This window comes from Misgurnus anguillicaudatus, chromosome 22 (genome assembly GCF_027580225.2).
Source record: "Misgurnus anguillicaudatus chromosome 22, ASM2758022v2, whole genome shotgun sequence".
Lineage (NCBI taxonomy): Eukaryota > Metazoa > Chordata > Actinopteri > Cypriniformes > Cobitidae > Misgurnus > Misgurnus anguillicaudatus.
Window position 1 is genome coordinate 13,258,472 of NC_073358.2, and position 20,180 is coordinate 13,278,651.

Below are 20,180 nucleotides of genomic sequence, written 5' to 3' on the forward strand. Positions count from 1 at the left end.
GGTGGATCTACTGTATGTAGTAATGGACAAAAGGAATGTTTTGTCTAGATAATCAAATAACCTCCCAGTCATATCTACTTTGTACCTGACCAATCCAACAGTTCACATACAGAGGCTCTAGAGACTGTGCAATCTTGAAAGCTTCATGAGAGAACTAAATAAAAATGAACAATTGAGGATCAAAGTGGTTCATAAAATTAAAGAGCTTAAAAACAATGAGGTTAAAATATTAATGAAACTCATGTTACCTCAATATTTCCTTTTTTCAAATATAAAGCACCAAGGTTTGACCATGCAACCACATTCTGAAAATAATATCAAAGGGACAAATTAGATACATTAACCTAAAGCTTAACCAATCATATTTGTCTTTTTAGCACTTACATTTGGCTCAGCTGTTACAGACTTGATAAAACTGTGTTGTGCAAGAGCAAAGTTTTCTATTCCTACAATACAAAAGTATAAAAAAGTTTTACTTATTAGATATATCCTCCAACTGTAAATGTTAGTAATTTGTCAGTTATTTAAACCACCATTTATTCAGACTTATATACTATTAACTGTTATTAAAATATTTTTTATTGTCTACAATAAATAAAAAGTATTTAATTTTTGGAATACGAGATATTTCTTTTTTCTATACCATCAAGTGTGGAACTTGAGAGTCCCACTGTCCTTCAGTTCACTTTGTTTCAGGATTTTACAGAAAAAAAACAGAAAGAATGGAATCTGCAGCTCATTTATCTACCCTTTGTCAAGGCTACCACTCCAAGAGTGTTCCAGTATGTGTGATTGGAACTGTCCAACATGACTGCCTTCTTTACACACTGTCAGAACAGGGTAAAACAAAATCAGCATATCGGTTTTCTTTCAGGAAACATTAAGAGCTGATGAGCTTCAGAGATATGTACCTGTAGGGCTTTCTCAAGCAAGGACTGAGGGTCCTCTCCGGGAAGAGAGCTGAGCAGTCTGAATTGGTAGTAGTAGTTTAGGCCAAGGTCGCACCACAGACTGGGTGCCTTTGGTATCAGTTTCAAAGCACGCCCAAAGCACCTAAGAAAGGAAAATTGGCAACATATATGCAAGTATTTAAACAAGTTGATGATTTCTTAGTTAAGTAACTTAAGCACACATACAACATATGCAGAGATAACAAGGATAGATTGGTCACAAAGCCCAAGACATTCAAAGTTTCAAAAGTCAAGAAAATACTTAATTCTACATTAAAATAACAGTAAAAAACTTTAAAATATAAAAATGCACTCTAAAATTTGTAATGCGCATCTATAAATGTACTTATAACGGAAGCATACACCTTAAAATTTCCTTCCAACAAAATAAAGATCAGGGCCTGTATTCATGAAAAATCTTAGTTTAAGGAGTTGCTCCTAGTGACAAAATTCTAAGAAAATTCTTAGAAATGTGGGCGTTTCCCCTTAAATTTAAAGAAAAGATCCTAGTAAAGAAGTAATTTATAAAGCATCTTAACCCTTAAAAGAGGTCTTGAAATCCAAAATTGAGTATCGACAGGACTTTTAGGAGGCTTAGAAGTTTCTTTAAGCAGCAGGAAATGTTATTAAAATGCATAGAGGGAGACAAAAAGTGCTGCAAACAATGCATACACGTGATGTAATAAGACACATTAGATTGTGCAGGGATCATGTTTGTGACTGATCTTATTAGAGACATGCTAACATCTTTGACACAGTGCACAGGGGCGTCGATCTGGGTAGGGACGCTAGGGACATGTCCCTAGCAATAATTTAGACCGAAAATGTTATCTGTATTTATATACAATCACTGATGTCGATCAGTTTCTTGTGTTTTTTATGTATTACTTTAAATTATATTATATTTAAAATGAATTTATTCAGGAATCATTTAAATGTGAGAAAGAAAGCATTATTATACCCACTGTAATTGTTTTATGCACAAAATACGGAACAAGTTGTGTCACATGATGATTAAGGGACAGTGTCTTCCCCAACACATGACAATCCCATGTTAACCTGAGGAGTTGCAAACTTGTGTCAGTATATAAAAAGATTTTTAAATGAGATGACCAAGGCGGGGGTCCATAGTCCATGAAAGAAAACAACACCAACATGGTAGAAGAATTAATTAATGTCATGATTGCTGAATACTTTACATTACCCCACATAGAAAAATATTCCTATACTGTCTGCCCTGTGTTCATTACTTGCACAGATGTAAACATAATGTAAGGTTGCATTTTAAACTTCTATTTTTACCACACGGATTAACTGTCTGTTAAAGGAATAGTCTACTCATTTTCAATATTAAAATATGTTATTACCTTAACTAAGAATTGTTGATACATCCCTATATCATCTGTGTGCGTGCACGTAAGCGCTGGAGCGCGCTGCGACGCTTCGATAGCATTTAGCTTAGCCCCATTCATTCAATGGTACCATTTAGAGATAAAGTTAGAAGTGACCAACACATCAACGTTTTTCCTATTTAAGACGAGTAGTTATACGAGCAAGTTTGGTGGTACAAAATAAAACGTAGCGCTTTTCTAAGCGGATTTAAAAGAGGAACTATATTTTATGGCGTAATAGCACTTTTGGGAGTACTTCGACTCGCCTGAAAAGTCCGCTCCCCTTCTCCCTCTCATAATAGGAGAGGGAGGGTGTTACTGCGCCGAGTCGAAGTTCTCCCAAAAGTGCTTTTACGCCATAAAATGTAGCTCCTCTTTTAAATCCGCTTAGAAAAGCGCTACGTTTTATTTTGTACCACCAAACTTGCTCGTATAACTACTCGTCTTAAATAGGAAAAAAAGATGTAATGTTAACTACAGAAACTTTCATAAAAGTTGTTCAGGAAATACCATGATATACATACACCTACTTTATCAATCAGATTTTTTGGCCAAATTACAATAATAATTAAATATAAAATAACAATGCATATTCTTCAATGTTATAAAGTAAATATGGATTCATTATTACAAAGTGATTTTGTTTTCTTCTTTTTGACAAAGACTTAAACAGGTACTGTTTATTAGGCTCTAGGACATAACCAATTGTTTATTATAGTACATTAAATTTGGGATGGCACTGGAGATGGGGAGTTAGATGTCAAGTAAACGGCGCTAAACTGTTTTTGCAATGCGACACTGCAAAATTATTTTATTTATGTCCCCACCAATGCCAGAATCAAACTTACGCCCTTGTTATGAGCATAAATATAAGTGAAACTTTGAACTGTTTTTGGCGCTAGACGGTTTAAGATAGATACTCCAAGGGTATCCAGATATACTAACAGCGTGCCCCAGAGTAAACTAAATGACTCAGATCCGGTGGTTATGGGAAATTTATCAGAAGCTTTTTGCAAATACTGCAGTGTCACACTACATGCTAAATAAATTAGGACCCGCATTCAGAAAACATTTTATCTTACCAATAAGAGTTTTCCTAAATAGCAGTATACGTTCTTAGAGAAGAATTTTCTCCTAAAACCAATTCACACAGCTGCTGAGAGCAACTTTTACTAAGGAATTGGTCTTAAGCAAAAAGTCAGGGTTTACCTTGCTTCTATGGATGATTTCATCAAGATTGTAAACTATGGCCAACAGTGATTGGCTGATGGGTTTCTGTGAGTGATTAAATCATATAGAAGTAGTATCATAATGCCATATTTAAATAGAGAAAACAAAAAAATAAATGTTACCATAATTAAAGGACAAGTTCAGTATTTTACACTTAAAGGAGCATTTCACCCATAGAAACATTAATCTTTATTGAAAGTGTGTCATATTTGTAGTCGAAATCTAACATACATTTCGAATTTGGTGCCAATTTGACTGAGAAAAGGGCTGTTTGTAGTCTCACCCGCTCAACAAAGATATTGTACTTCCTTCTTTCAATGATGCAAAATGATGATTTTACATCATTGAAAGAAGGAAGTGCAACACTGAAATCTGTATTTCTCCTGTTTCAGCGGCAACTGAGGAAATTATGCACAACCATTCAAAAACATGACTAGGGTTCTAACTATAGAAAGATTAATGCACATGGGTGAAGTGTCCCTTTAAAGCCCTGTTTTCAGTTTTTAGTTTATGATGAAATAGAACGGTTTTGACTGAAATTTGGACATATGATGCTGGCCCGAGAATTTTCGGTTTCTGTTGTATCAGCCCCCACCTCTCTACAATGGCTGCATAGGTGCACAGGAACAATCCTTCCTAAAATGCATTAAACTTTCGTTTACAAAGACGTGAAACTCACAGAGTGGTCAGGGATGTTTACTAATATGCTCTCACAAAAATCACTGCAAAGGATGCTTTCCAACAGGTGTTTTACCATTCGTTGTAAACTTGTGGACCTATTTTTCCAAACGCCTCACACCCGTATATTCTTCCGTTGATAGCTTGAATAATAGACACTCCAGCCCAGTTGGTGGCGATAATCAGCCTTTGCCAATTGCAAGAATACAAACAACAGTTCCGGCACGGAGTAATACCGTACCTCACAGCACATCTAAAACAAGTCAATGGAGTTGGACAAAAACTATGATAAAACCTGTTGGAAAGCATCTTTTGCAGCGATTTTTGTGTGAGCATATCAGTGAACACCCCTGACCACTTGGTGAGTTTCACGTCTTTGTAAACGAAAGCATAATGCATGTTAGAAAGGATTGTTCCTGTGCACCTATACAGCCATTGTAGAGGTGGGAGGTGATACAATAAACACCCGAAAATTCTCGGGCCAGCATCATATGTCCAAATTTCAGTCAAAACCGTTCTATTTTATTTTATAAAACGGTTAGTTCCAATCCTTGATTCTGATTGGTCAATAGGTGTGCTTTATTCACAATAAAACACTGCTATGACCGCTTCACCCAACGGTTTTATTTAATATCACTGCGCCCTTAGCAACACCCTTAGCAACACATAAACATATAATGAGACAAAATCTGAGAACAGTTTGTTGTTTTTATTTGAGCTTTCATGTTGTTGTTCGCAGTCAGGGACTATTTTTTCTAGTGGAAGGAATGTTTTTATTGATTTAACTTCATGAAAGTTGCACTAATATTTTTTTTACTTTAATATTGTGTGGTAACCGTTTTATAAAAGCAATAAGGTACTCGAGGCAAGTGCTATATCGTGAATAAGTAACGGCTGAAGGGGTTGCAGGCACTCCGCTTCGCGTCGTGCCTAACAACGCCCTTCAGCCGTTACTTATTCACGATACAGCACAGCCTCTCATACCTTATTGCTTACATAAACAATCTGAAAACAGGGCTTTAAGTGTAAAATACCGAACTTGTCCTTTAAATAAAGATTCCGATTTTTTTTTTCATTTTAAAATAAAAAATGTATGCCAAGTAATAATAATAATTAAACAAGTAAATATTAATCTAATTTACAGCCTCTTACATGTCTTCATTTTATAAACAATTATCAGATATGCCTACACTTTTAAGAAGTTGCTACAAAAGATTTTTCACAGCGATTCAATAATTCATTTTTGATTCCACAAATAAACATAGAGTTAAAAGTTATTAAAAAATGTATTTTTTGCCTTTTTATAGTCCAATTTTTTTACTACAAATAACCTTTTGTGAAACTGAAAGTTTCTTCAGATATTAGATACAGTCAAAAATGGTTCATTTATGTCATTGTGTAGTAGGGCTCCGAGCCACCTCTGCTAGACTTCTCAACAGCTTTTCCCACAGGCTCAATTCCCTCTCTTATCCACAATATAAACTGTTAAATAACTCAAAACTCTGTGGAATTCTAAGGGTGCTACACACAGGTGAGTAGGCTGTATAAACCAACTGTAGAAACACTCTCTCTCCCTTCAATACGCACCAGACACTTTATTGTTAACACTCCATGTCACGAGGACCTGTTACAAACTGAACAAATGTTTACCTGTCAATGCACTATAAAGCATTTGCACTATTTTGCTCCTCAACCATATATACCTCTTTTACACAATAAAATGCATTTGTTATTATGTAAAGTACTTGTATAGTTTATTTATTTATTTATTCAAGGATAGCCCCTTAAGATGATCCATCTCTTTTTCGAGGGGGTCCTAATAGTCTGCCTTCTATGTATGTAGTGTCAATTATTTATAGCAAGAGTGGGGAACCCTGGGTCCTGGAGGGCCACCGCCCCGCAGAGTCCAGCCCCAACCCCAATCAAACACACCCGAATTTCATTTCCAAGTAATCCTGAAGACTTTAATTTGATTTTTCAGGAGTGTCTAACAAGGGGTGACACCAAACTCCGCAGGACAGTAGCACCCCAGGACCAGGGCCCCCCACCCCCGATTTATAGTATGTGTGTAGGTAGATTACCGCTTTCAGCAAGTTAGATTTGGGGATTCAAAGACTGATTTATGAGCTAGTGAACTAATGAGACACACGGAGAGTGATTCAAAACAGTGCGGTTGTGTGTGTCTGCAGTGTTTCCATTCAGAGATGAGCCTGTTTAGAGGACCTCCATTCACTAGGTGGCGGAATGATACGAAAGGTGAAGCGGTTACTGTGCCGTTATCAGCACAATATCGCATAGCTCTTAGCCAATCAGATTCGAGAACCAGAAAGAACTGTTGTATAATGAGCTATAGGCTATAGTTTAGGATCAGACACAAACTTTCACATGCTGCTCTTATGACAGCGTGTGTGTGTCTGTGTGTGTGTGTGTGTGAGAGAATTCAGTCATCCCATGCCCCAGCGCAGCTCACAGTGGGGGTGGATTGTAAACTACTTAAAGACTTCTAAAACCGTGGTGGTAAATGTAATACTGTCCACATTATTTAGACTAAAGTCTATTTATTTTAAACTAAATAAAAGTTGAATTGCTTCACGAGATCTGTGAACCTTTTCATGCACAGCATTAGGGGTGTCCATGGTTAACCGATTAACCGTTAAAAATTGTTTAAACGAGTGAAACATTTTGCTCGGTTAAATGGCATCAATGGCGTGCATTGAATTTAGTTGTAATACATTTTTGCACCACCAGAGACCGCCAAAGCGCTCCCAGACATTTGTAATGTCCACAAGTAGTAGCAGTTTTCTAATATGAAGCGAGCAAAGAAAAGCACAGCGTGGGAGCACTTTAAAATCGAGAATGACAGGGCAAAATGCAAGTATTGCAATGCAGTGCTTATATACTTCATGTACAACCTAGGGTTGCTGCGGTGACAGAATTTTCCCACCGGTTAATGCATGCAGACGTGCGCCTTTTACTTTCACTTTTAAATTTTACAATTGTTTAAATGCAGCGCTTGCGTAAGCTGCATTAAATCGCGTATGAATTTGTGTGCTTATGAATAAACAGCTGGTTTAATTAAGTGCTTGAGTCAATGTGCGCATGTAATTCTCGCAGAACTCGTCAAAGCAGTGCAACCGGCTACTCCTCCATAAAGCGCTGCTTGAATGATGGGTTTATTATTTTTCTTGATAAAAAAATACAACAAAACTATCTCGCTTATACTAAACATCATATATTTGCATTATAACAAAAACGAGTAAGCACGCGGCTTCTACTATCGTCTGGTCATTCAGCTCGCTTCGCAAACTCTGACAAAAATAAATGAAATCTGACACCTGCTGCTCTGTGATGTGACTCGCGTTCAGCTCCGCTGTGAATTCATGCAGCAGACACATTCAGTTATAAGTGTTTGCTCTCTCTAACGAAGCTTAATGATTTAATTACAAGAAAATATCAAAACGACGGTGAAAGACGGTGTCGGGGTGGGCAAGTGATCTAACCGGTGAGAGGCTGAAGCACCGGCAATCACCGTTTCACCGACTATCGCGACAAACCCAGCCAACACCCAGGCATCATATAGAGGCGGCCGCGGAGCCTGTGAGTATCTTCGCCCAGCCTAACATCCCCGCGAACGCAAAAGTCAGTGACATACTTAAGCTTCTCTGTCCTTACCACTGCTTTTTATTTCTATATATTACTTTTGTTTTAAATGTGGTCCAACCTGTTATTATAGGTGTTAAAATTTAATAACTACCCCTTTCTCGTGTGTCTGTATCTCTGGGTTGCCTTGCGCATAATATGGTTAACCGAGTATTAACCGCTAAGGGTGTCGGTTAATGGTTAATTAAAAACTTGAAAACGTGCAGCCCTACACAGCATTCTGTTTACGCCATTAAAGATCGCACACCAGCGGCTACAGTAGAGAACATAAGCGGTTGCGCGCTCATATCTGTCGCCCCAAAAGAAACATTTTATCTCATCCTCCGGCATGCATTCACCGGAGCTCATCAAACCAACCGTGAATATGTGTTTATTACACAATAAATGTAATTATGTCTATATAAAGGTTTATTTTAGGTGCATCACCACGCCAATCTCACAAGATCACGATCAAAACACGCTACCGCCTAGCGCAACAAAGCACATGCTCACACATCCGTGGTTTTAAAAATAAACCCTTCAAAGTTTAAGACATTTTTATCCCATTTTCTTTTTTGTATTCATTGTGGCTCCTAACCTCCAAGTGTGTATTATAAAACAAATGTAATTCTGTCTGCATTTTAGATTTAGAACGCCTCTGATTTAAACAATGTCATGTTTTAAGATGAAGCGCCCATGTGTGTGTTTTATGACAAATAGTATTCGACCTAAACTTTTGTTTTTAACATCAAAAGTTTCTTATAGGCCAGTGTTTCCCAAGCCTGGTCCTCGGGCACCCCCTCCCAGAAAGTTTTAGATGTCTCCTTATTTAACACACCTGATTTAACTCATCAGCTTGTTAGGGAGACATGTTTACCATTTTGGAAGGAGGCTGATGAGTCAAATCAGGTGTTTTAAATAAGGAGACATCTAAAACTTTCTGGGAGGGGGTGCCCGAGGACCAGGGTTGGGAAACACTGTTATAAACAATCAAGAATTAAACATTTAGACATGTCTGAGTAAACTTATATCTGATAGCGCATGAACCGCTCCGTATTCTGACTGACGGATCTGTTTGCATCTTAATTTATATGTGGTTTAACAATCGTAGCCTCTCTTGTTTTGTGATGTTTCATCGCGTCGTTGCTGTTACATACAACAGACTCTCCACTTTATGTTAAAAGGTTTACTAAATAAAAACCTAATCAATCTTTATTATTTTACAGACTTTGTTATGTACATCGTGCTCTTGGTGGTTTTACAAGTTTACAGATTCAAACATATTGCTATCCTCGCTGTTTCGCTGTGAAAGATTTAGCAAGTAAATCTAAAACATACTTTGCATTGTTGTTTTAAACAACTAATACTAATTCAAGGAGTTTGACAAAATGTTACATAAACTATAGAAATGAAACAAACAGTATTCATAAAAAACAATCACAGATATATGTTGTCACTTACAAAGAAAACAAGACGAATAATGAAAACCTAATATTGTCTGAGCAGATACAACTAAGAACATCTGATGAGTTTCAGACATAAGTTGACACTAGCGATGAAAACTATGAACAATGTATGAAAAGACAAAAGAATGAAGTCATAGTTTGGAGTGTAAATCTAATCACATACACATACTATTGCTGAAGCAATCAGAAACAAACCATAGGTAAAATATAATTTCATGTTTGCTTATTACGCAATGATACATGTTAACCTAAGTTGGACCTAACCCTACAGGCTGACCAGGGCCTGCACCGCTTCATAAAAACCCTGCCATTGATCATTTGGGACCCCCTACCACGTGATAACTACCAAACCACACACACACACACACACACACACACACACACACACACACACACACACACACACACACACACACACACACACACACAATCATGTTTAACAAGACTGCATCTACAGCAGTGTCTGTGCAGTAGCTCAGTTTCATAAAATAAGGATGAGTTAATTATGGGGTGAGAAAAGACAGATGGACCTGTCATTTTTGTTTTTGTACTAATGTGAACAAATAAGTTTAAGGGGTATACTGTGTAATGTTTGTATGTCTATAGATGTACGTGGTGAAAATTGCTATTTAAAAACTATTTAAAACTTTAAAAGGCATCTGCTAATAGCCGCAAGTGCCACTGAGGCACAACCCATACACTTAAATACAATTCTATGTTCTTGGTAAAAATTTAAATAAATGTTTTCTCTTTAAAGAAATGTTTGTTGGGCCATCCATAAACACAGCGTGGGGCCACGCTTCGACACATGTCAGGCCTGTGTGTGTTAATCAGAATCTGAAAACCTAGCATTAAGAATGGAGATGTACTTTGGTCAGGGTCTTTGATATTCACATGTTTTATTTAGTTTACAGTAAAAAGCTCTTTTAGTCTAAAGAAAACAGTTTGGCGGAACAGTGTTTGGTCATCGTATCTGTTTTAGAAACGCGACGCAGCATAGCTGACTTCTATCAGATATGAAGCTGACCATATATACCTAAATGTTTTATTTTTTTTATCGACTATAAAGAAACTTTTGATGTTACAAAACAATAGATCAAGCAGCATTTGTCATAAAACACTCATGGGCTCTTTACACTTAAAAAAACATGCATGTAAGCTTACATGTTTTAATCACTATCTATGTGGGTTTCACGAGACACTAAGATAAATCTTTACTTTTGTCAATGTGGATACACACAGAGATGCACATACACATCCAGAGACACGCGCACGCACACACACACACACACACACACACACACACACACACACACAATCATGTTTAACAAGACTGCATCTACAGCAGTGTCTGTGCAGTAGCTCAGTTTCATAAAATAAGGATGAGTTAATTATGGGGTGAGAAAAGACAGATGGACCTGTCATTTTTGTTTTTGTACTAATGTGAACAAATAAGTTTAAGGGGTATACTGTGTAATGTTTGTATGTCTATAGATGTACGTGGTGAAAATTGCTATTTAAAAACTATTTAAAACTTTAAAAGGCATCTGCTAATAGCCGCAAGTGCCACTGAGGCACAACCCATACACTTAAATACAATTCTATGTTCTTGGTAAAAATTTAAATAAATGTTTTCTCTTTAAAGAAATGTTTGTTGGGCCATCCATAAACACAGCGTGGGGCCACGCTTCGACACATGTCAGGCCTGTGTGTGTTAATCAGAATCTGAAAACCTAGCATTAAGAATGGAGATGTACTTTGGTCAGGGTCTTTGATATTCACATGTTTTATTTAGTTTACAGTAAAAAGCTCTTTTAGTCTAAAGAAAACAGTTTGGCGGAACAGTGTTTGGTCATCGTATCTGTTTTAGAAACGCGACGCAGCATAGCTGACTTCTATCAGATATGAAGCTGACCATATATACCTAAATGTTTTATTTTTTTTATCGACTATAAAGAAACTTTTGATGTTACAAAACAATAGATCAAGCAGCATTTGTCATAAAACACTCATGGGCTCTTTACACTTAAAAAAACATGCATGTAAGCTTACATGTTTTAATCACTATCTATGTGGGTTTCACGAGACACTAAGATAAATCTTTACTTTTGTCAATGTGGATACACACAGAGATGCACATACACATCCAGAGACACGCGCACGCACGCACACACACACACACACACACACACACACACACACACACGAGCGCACGCACACGCACACACACGAGCGCACACACACGCACAGACCCGAGCGCACACACATACACGAGCGCAACACGGCACTGATAATGTGACATCAGATATAAGTTTACACAGACACATCTAAAATGTTTGATTCTTGATTGTCTATAAAGAATCTGATGATGTTACAAAGCAAGAGTTTAGATCCGTCAGTCGGACGTCTATAAGAAACCTTTGATGTTAAAAACAAAAGTTTAGGTCGAATACTATTTGTCATAAAACACACACATGGGCGCTTCATCTTAAAACATGACATTGTTTAAATCAGAGGCGTTCTAAATCTAAAATGCGGACAGAATTACATTTGTTGTATAATACACACTTGGAGGTTAGGAGCCACAATGAATACAAAAAAGAAAATGGGGTAAAAATGTCTTAAACAGTTTATTTTAAAAGTTTATTTTTAAAACCACAGATATGTGAGCATGTGCTTTATTGCGCTAAGCAATTACGTGTTTTAATTATGATCTTGTGAGATTGGCATAATGATACATCTAAAATAAACCTTTATATAGCTAGAGCGGACATAATTACATTTATTGTGTAATAAACACATTTACAGTTGGTTTAAGGAGCCCCAATGAATACAAACCAGAAGATGAGATAAAATGTTTCTTTTAAAACAACAGATATGAGCACGCAACTGCTTATGTTCTCTACTGTAGCCGCTGGTGCGCGATCTTTAATGGCGTGAACAGAATGCTGTGCATGAAAAGGTTCACGGATCTCGTGAAGCGATTCAACTTTTATTTAGTTTAAAATAAATAGACTTTAATCTAAATAATGTAGTATTGGCGACCCCCGGAGGTTGTGGCATAGTTCTTTGCTTAAATATACATGTACTGAATATTTCATTAAATAAATTTGTGATGTTACAAGCAAAAGTTTTATTTTTGCCAGAGTGGACAGTATTACATTTTACCACCACAGTTTTATAAGTCTTTAACTAGTTTACAATCCACACCCACTGTGAGCTGCGCTGGGGCATGGGATGACTGAATTCTCTCACACACACACGCTGGCATAAGAGCAGCATGCAAGTTTGTGTCTGATCCTAAACTATAGCCTATAGCTCAATAGATAATATCAGATTTAGGTTTAACCAGATACATCTAAAATATTTGATTCTTGATTGTTGACTATAAGAAGCTTTTGATGTTAAAAACAAAAGTTTATATGAAGCTGTATTTGTCATAAAATACCCGCTGCCACTTCACCTAAAATCTAATGCGCGTGAACATGGAGATCGGGTCGTGAAAAGACTCACGGATCTCATGAACCGGTTAAAATTTTATTAAGTTTAAAATATACAGGCTTTCATCTAAAGAAACAGATAGGACCACTGAACACCACCCCCCACTGTGAGACACGCAGGGGTGAGAAGGGCGGGCGGGAGGGAGAGAGAGAGGGAGAGAGAGAAGCTCCGGTCAAAAAAACTGACAGTCCAGAAACTGGACAACCAAAACAACAAACTTTTTTTCACATCAATAAATATGACAAACATTCACGTGACAAAAAACACACATACACAGGAAAAACAATGCACTGATTGACACGTCGTAAAACACGCCGGACAGTCGCTAGAAAAGCCATAAAATACGACACTCAAAACTGGACAGCTTGTAAAGATTTTGATTGATCGCTCCACTTTTCAAGACGCAGATGACAGGGGGTCATAAATCAATCATATTTTGACAGCAAGCGCCTTCTACAACTACTTGAATGGCAGTATTAAAGATTAGTCTGCTGGCCTCTGCTACTGCAGCTGGTTAGCGGTGTCAGGTTACAAATGAGTGTGCGTCAGTCGAAGCACCGCGATAGGCTATTATCAGGTTTGCACGCACACAATTAAACATACATTTGAACAAAAAGATATAAAGATATATTTAAATTGATTGACATTTATATTAAATTGAAAATAAACCTTTGAATTATCGATTTTGTGTGGATTACAGCTGCTTTCCCAATGTTATTATGGAAGCTCAAACTCAAACATATTTACAACACTGACGAAAGTAAACTTTAAGTATGAAATGATAACAGGAGCAGACTCCGTGTATCTCCGTTGCTAAAGCTGCTGAACTGAAACCTTAGCGCATGCGCCAGACAAGATCAACAGGTGAACTCGCACATGCATTTTTTACAATGTGCTTTAAATTAAGGATTTTTTAATGCATCTTTGTGTAGTCCTAATGTCATATAAAAATACTATCATCATGATTTACTGATTTTATTGATTTATTCCTAAATTTCAGTTTCCACTTTCTCTCACGTACCCCCTGCAGTACCCCTAGGGGTACGCGTACCCCCATTTGAGAACCACTGCATTAATGTGTGAGCAATAGAATTTTGTAGTTTGGAAGTTATATAATCATATTTTCGGAGTCTCATGAGGACTCTCGCAGTGCTATTTTGGATGTATTGTAGCTTCTGTATGTTTCTGGCAGAAATTCCAGTGAAGAGTCCTTTACAAAAATGCAATTATCTTATTTTGGAAGAAATTTACCCATACTTGAGATGTGATAAAAAGAGAACGGATGAAGATAGGATGAAACTTTTATATAAGCAGATTTTCAGATTTTTTATTTGGCAAGAAAAAGGATGTGAACCCCTAGGAATTAATTGGTTTTCTACAGTGATTTGCCATAAAATGTGATCTGATCCTCAACTGTTATCCATGCTTTTTTATCCATAACCTTCAGATTAGACTATTGTAACTCCTTATATAGTAGCCTATCTGCCAAAGCAATTAAATGCAATGGTTACAAAACTACGGTTCAAACTCTTCTTCTTAGTTTATAATGCCTGTCCTGACCTCGCACCTCAGTATCTTGCCGAGTAAGTGCACCCTTATGTTTCTGCCAGACCCTCATATCTAGCAATGATAACCTGCTTGTCATGCCCAAGTATAAACTCTCTACTTTGGGTGGTGGGGCTTTCTGTATTATAGGCCCTAAGCTGTTGAATAATCTTCGTGCTATCTATTTCTTGAGACTTTTAAACTTAAAACTCATCTATTCACTTTACTTAGTTAATAATTTGCTTTCCTTCCTGTTTCTCAATCTTTTCTTATTTTTCTGTTTGTATGCTACACAAACCCCCTTGATATAAGCTATGTGATGTTTTTCATCTGATTGCTTGACCTCTCATATTAATTATTTGCAGTTACTTGTTGCCAACCTCTCTTCTTTTGAATGTTCCCTTCTGACTGTCTGTACTTTGACACTTTGTTTGTCTATTGATTGCATTAATTTTGTGAAGCGGTTTTTGAAAGGCGCTATAAAAAATAAACATTATTATTTATTATCTAGGTTACAACAATAAGCAAACACAATGTGCATAAGCTGACAACACATAAATAATTCTAGTTTCTTGTGTCTTTTTTGAAAACACTCGTTAAACATTCACAGTGCTGGAGAAAAATGTAAGTGAACCCTTGAGTTTAACAGCTTGTTGAACCTTTGAACCTTCTTTGAAAGCAATTACTTTAAGCAAGCACTTTTAGTAATTCTGAATCAGACCTGCAAAATCGTTCAGAAGGAATCGTTCAATTTTCACAATGTCTGCGACTGAGGCACATATTTCATTTTACAGGTATGGACTTTTATTTTTTATAACTCCTGACACAAAATAAAACACAACTGTCACTAAAAAGATTTGCAGAATAAAAGTAAGGTCACATACTGAAGCTTGAGTCTTGAGTCTGAAGCTTGATCACACACACACACACACACACACACACACACACACACACACACACACACACACACACACACACACACACACACACACACACACACACACTATTTACCTTTCCCCTAAAGTGAGGAGCTGTCGATGATCCAGTTTGAAGCTTTGGTCCAGTGGATGCATTCCACACAGAGCCCCAGGTACCAAAACTCTAGCTTGGTTTGGGGACACAGTTTTAGAGCTGGTACAGGCATCACCAAGTAATTTCCACAGACAGGACAAGTCCGGCCTCTGTTGGACTGCTCTAAGGACATTCCCATTACATGAACACTTTTAAATAACAGATAGACATACATGTTAAGAATGTGATAAAATTCATTAACCAGGGGAAAACAGCCTACCTAAAAAGGTAATGGATGGAACTCTGTATCAGGTATATTGCTCTGCCATCTAGACAGTCTTCCAATGCACTTTTAGCTAAGGCTAACAAGCATTCCCCCAGACCTAAGAATAAGTATACAACACAGATGCTTTATCAAACATGTTGAAATTACAACAATGCAAAAGTTAAGGGTTCGAATGTAATGCACATACAACTGAACATATACTGTATGTTGTATAAACTAAAACCCAAATGCATACATAAATAAACTTCCATCATAACATTATATATTATTAAACAACTATTAATATTTATGTAATAATATTTTTTATATGTATTCAATAAATAAACAAACATCCCAATACTAGATACAATTAGTATAAAATGTAATGAAATGAAATGTATGACAGGACAGAAGTGGGGAGATAAAATCATCATTAACCTGATAAGATAACACAAGGCAAAATACACAGACCTTTAAGTGCTGGCACATAGTCCTCCTGCTTCAAAATCTGCTTGTACGCCACAGTGGCATCTTTAAACTGTCCCAGGATCTGTTTGATGGAGGCAGTCTTGTAGAGGCTGTAGATGGAGGTGGGCTGCAGGACATATGCTTTGGCAAAAGTCTTTAGAGCAGCTGTGAAACTCCTGCGATTAAGGTAAGCATCACCTAAACACTCCCAGCACAACCAGTCCTGAGGATCAGCCTTCAATGCTGCCTGGAGACTGAAACCACAGCACCCCTTTAATGTCTGATAGATGGAACGCACTCTATTATATACTACTAACAATAACTATTACAAATAAAGTTGCAAGCAGCAATTATGGGGTCAGCCCAACGTGGGCACAAAAGGAAAATGTGGACATGTCCGATAATGATTATAAAAAAATCAGTGCAAAATGCACATTTAATGCACACTTAAAACAGTTAAATGGTTTATAACCTTTGACCAATAGTTATTTGCCAATTCAATGGTACTAAGCTGTCTGATACACTTCTTTAATAAAATACTTTGAAGAGAATTTTACATCTCAATCGTCTCAGTTTCTATTGAAAAAAAATCCATGACACTGGGTCACTGAAGAAAATGTGAGTGGTGCTTGCTCAACGGTTGATAGGGTACTCTGTTCAGTTGCTAGTGAGTGAAGTGGGATCCTCATTATAATTATACTCCAAGCTTTGATAGATCATGATTTTTAGATTGCAGTAGTTTTAAGCAAAAATAAAAATGTCAATCTCGAGAACACTAGGTGGCGCTACAACAGAACATTGCATGCAACCTCAGGTCATGACTGTGATTAATCATAGCAAGTTTCATGATGACACACTTTAGTTTTGGAGATACAGGTGTATGACCATGTGACCTGCTTGTCATCTGTGGTACTGTAACCATGAGGGTAAAAGAGGTAGCGCTCTTACCACCAGGTAGTGCTCTTACACAACTTATAAAACCCAGAAGCAACCCTTTAGATCAAACAGTAAGAACTCCATGTACGTTTTAATAATCTCTCTGAATCTGATATCTACCAAAAATCCTTCACAAAAATGCAATTATCTCAGCTTTTTGCTCAAAATTAGGTATTTTTAACCCTAATAAGACCCTTGAGGTCAATCTTACCCACAAACCACTTTTCTTTAGTTAAAAAACATGATTCCCTTCATCTCAGTGGAATAAGATTTTGTGACTTTCCAGATTATCTATCAAGATTCATATAAAAAAACTGGGCTTGATTCGGTCGTTCTAAAGACGTGTAAAAATTTTTACTTAAATAGTCCCTTGTTGGTAAAAATGACCCCAATTGAAAATGAATGGGAAATGCAAAAAAATATATATTTTTCTTTTTATTTGCTAAAAAAATTAATGCATCCAAAATAAATCTGAAAATTTTAACACAGAAAGGTAGGCCTGGTACTAGAGCACAAATGCAACATAGAAAAAACATGCTCAATCACACATAAACAGACACACATTAGTCCCTTTCACACATACAGTCTTTACTGGTAATTTACTGGTAAATTGCAGTTAACATGTCATGTGTGAACAGAACCTTTCCGGTAAATCAGTGCTCCCAATTTACCAGTAAGACAGGTTGTAAGATTAACGGTAATTTACCGGTAAGCGCTGTGTGTGAACGAAAAATATAGCATTACCGGCATTTAGAACGGACGACGTCAGACCGCGCTGACAGATCGGGCCAATCAGAAAGTTTTTATACAGGTGACGCGGTTTCCCCCAGACTGTTTACGGACGTTTCCACACACATGTTGCTTAAAAGTCGAGCACACCTGAAGTTAACATCCACATTTCTTCACCAAAGTTGTTTAAAACAGCTTACCATCTAATTGCCAAATTGCCAACGTTTTTAGTACACCATCTGTGAAGCCTAATGTGCAAACGCGCAGGTTCCGTTTGACGCCGCCTAACGCAATGTTGTTTGGTCACGAGCAACTTCGCGACCGTTTGCCACAGATGTGAAAACAACAAAATACGGACCGTGTATATTAAGTCATAACCCGCCGTTTACAAATACGACACGGACGGAGCTCGCCGGCCGCGCGCCACAGGTAACTTCCGCTTTCTCTCCGAGTTTACCGGTATTTTGATACTGATGTGAATGATGTCTTACTGGTAAAAAGACGGAACGTCACTGCATGTGTGAACAGCACAATAAACACACAAAGGTATGACTGCCATAGAGAGCATTTTTACAGAGTTTGGCAAAAAACAGCCACAGATGCAAAACAAAGATGTAAAATGCTCACACAGGTGAGTGCATGCGCGCACATCTATGCACGCACACACGCACACACACACACACACAAAGACACAGTAAACTTACACAATATTATGTAAGAGTAGCACTGCCTGTGTTGTTAGTATACATGCTGCACAATGTTTTGTTCATAAATAAATAAATAATATATATAAGGGCTGGGATAGAAGTGTCCATCAATGATAGCCCAAATGCTGTGCCAAACACGGAGGTTTTTTTGCTAGAAGTAAGGACTGATGTAAAAACAATACTTGGTAGATAGAAGAATACTTGGTAGTAGCAGAGAATATTTGTGGCTTTTCTAACACATTCAACCACACATCTATGATGCTAAAGCAATCCGGTCAAATGCGTTTTCGACCTCTAAATGAGTTTGAAAGCTCAATAAATTTTACACCTGTATTTAGCGTAGTCTACTTTTGATCCAACTGACCAAAATACATCCCAAAACCAAGTTTAAACAGCCCCATAGACGTAACTCAGTACTAGAGTGTGTGACCACCGTTAGATAACTGTCACCACCTGCTAATCTCATTTAGTTTAAAACCACACTCCCCCAACAGAAAGGGCCACCACAACTAAACTATGTATACTAGGTGCTCTTTAGTTATGTGTAATAAACATTTTTTTTAATACTTTAATAGCTTAAAGGGGACATATTATGAAAATCTGACTTTTTCCATGTGTAACTGCTATAATTGTGTCCCCAGTGCTTCTATCAACCTAGAAAATGTGAAAAAGATCAACCCAGTAACTTAGTTTTGGTAAACCATTTTCTGCAAGCATGTGAAAAAATAGGTCATTGTAATTTGGCTCCTATTGTGATGTCAGAATAAGTTAATACCGCACCCTTTATCTGCACTATCCAACCACAGCACAACAATTTAGTGCAAAGAGAAAGAGAGAGAGAGAATATAATTCACAGCACAATTGAGTTTCAATTGCAACAAACCACCATCATTGTGATCAGTGGTGGCACTTTGTCCGCTCATTTGCATTTTAAATGACACACCCAAAACGGCACACTTTTGCTCAGACCTAGATTAAGACTTAGTTTACATCTTAAAAAAAATCTCATATTATGTCCCCTTTAAATTGTATTTGATTCACTTACTCTGCAATCGCCTGTTGGTGCTGGCCAATCTTCAGGTGAAAGAGACCTCTTCTTAACCAGGCCCATTTATTAGAGCCAGGAGCGGCTGTCTCAGTCACTGACTGCAGAACTGTCAGGGCCCCTTCCTAAACCCAGACCAAAATAAGTTAATGCGTCCACTGAAAAGTAACTATGATCTAAGTAGGACTCCACAATAAATCACTTGCGATATCATGCACATCTCATCAGTAATGCTGGTTCCTAGATTAGTAATAAATTGACATCACTTGCTTTCAGATGAAGCAGCATTTACTACACAGAGCTGTAAAAGCTGGGCCATATCGCAAACATATCGCAGGTGATACGTCTGTGATAATTAATGCGAAATTGCCCCAACTGTCAGTGAACTACCGCTATGTGTAGTAAATGCCGCTCCATCTGAAAACAGGTCATGGCAATTTACTACTAATCAAGGAACCGTCACTACTGACAAGATGTGTATGACTATCACATGCGATTTATTGTGCAGCCCTAGATCTAAAAACATCTACAAAGTACCTGCAGCCAAAAGGGGCATCACGTTTCAATTACATTTTCGATTCTAAGGTCACGATTCGATTTGATTCTAAGTTTTTACTTC

General features: G+C 37.3%; 1 protein-coding gene across 3 annotated transcripts in view; it reads right to left on the bottom strand.

Annotated features, from left to right (window-relative positions):
- Positions 1-20,180, bottom strand: part of skic3 (SKI3 subunit of superkiller complex) — a 244,054-nt gene that overhangs the window by 117,149 nt on the left and 106,725 nt on the right. For all 3 annotated transcript variants that reach the window (XR_012365143.1, XM_073860218.1, XM_073860219.1), the window contains exons 16-24: positions 19,562-19,686; positions 16,148-16,398; positions 15,692-15,794; positions 15,412-15,594; positions 912-1,053; positions 749-827; positions 385-446; positions 249-305; positions 86-154 (exon numbers count right to left, since the gene is read on the bottom strand). Coding sequence is in view for 2 of the 3 variants with exons in the window: in XM_073860218.1 (XP_073716319.1) it covers positions 86-154; positions 249-305; positions 385-446; positions 749-827; positions 912-1,053; positions 15,412-15,594; positions 15,692-15,794; positions 16,148-16,398; positions 19,562-19,686 (1,071 nt within the window). In the remaining variant the exon portion in view is untranslated. The remainder of the gene's footprint in view (positions 1-85; positions 155-248; positions 306-384; positions 447-748; positions 828-911; positions 1,054-15,411; positions 15,595-15,691; positions 15,795-16,147; positions 16,399-19,561; positions 19,687-20,180) is intronic.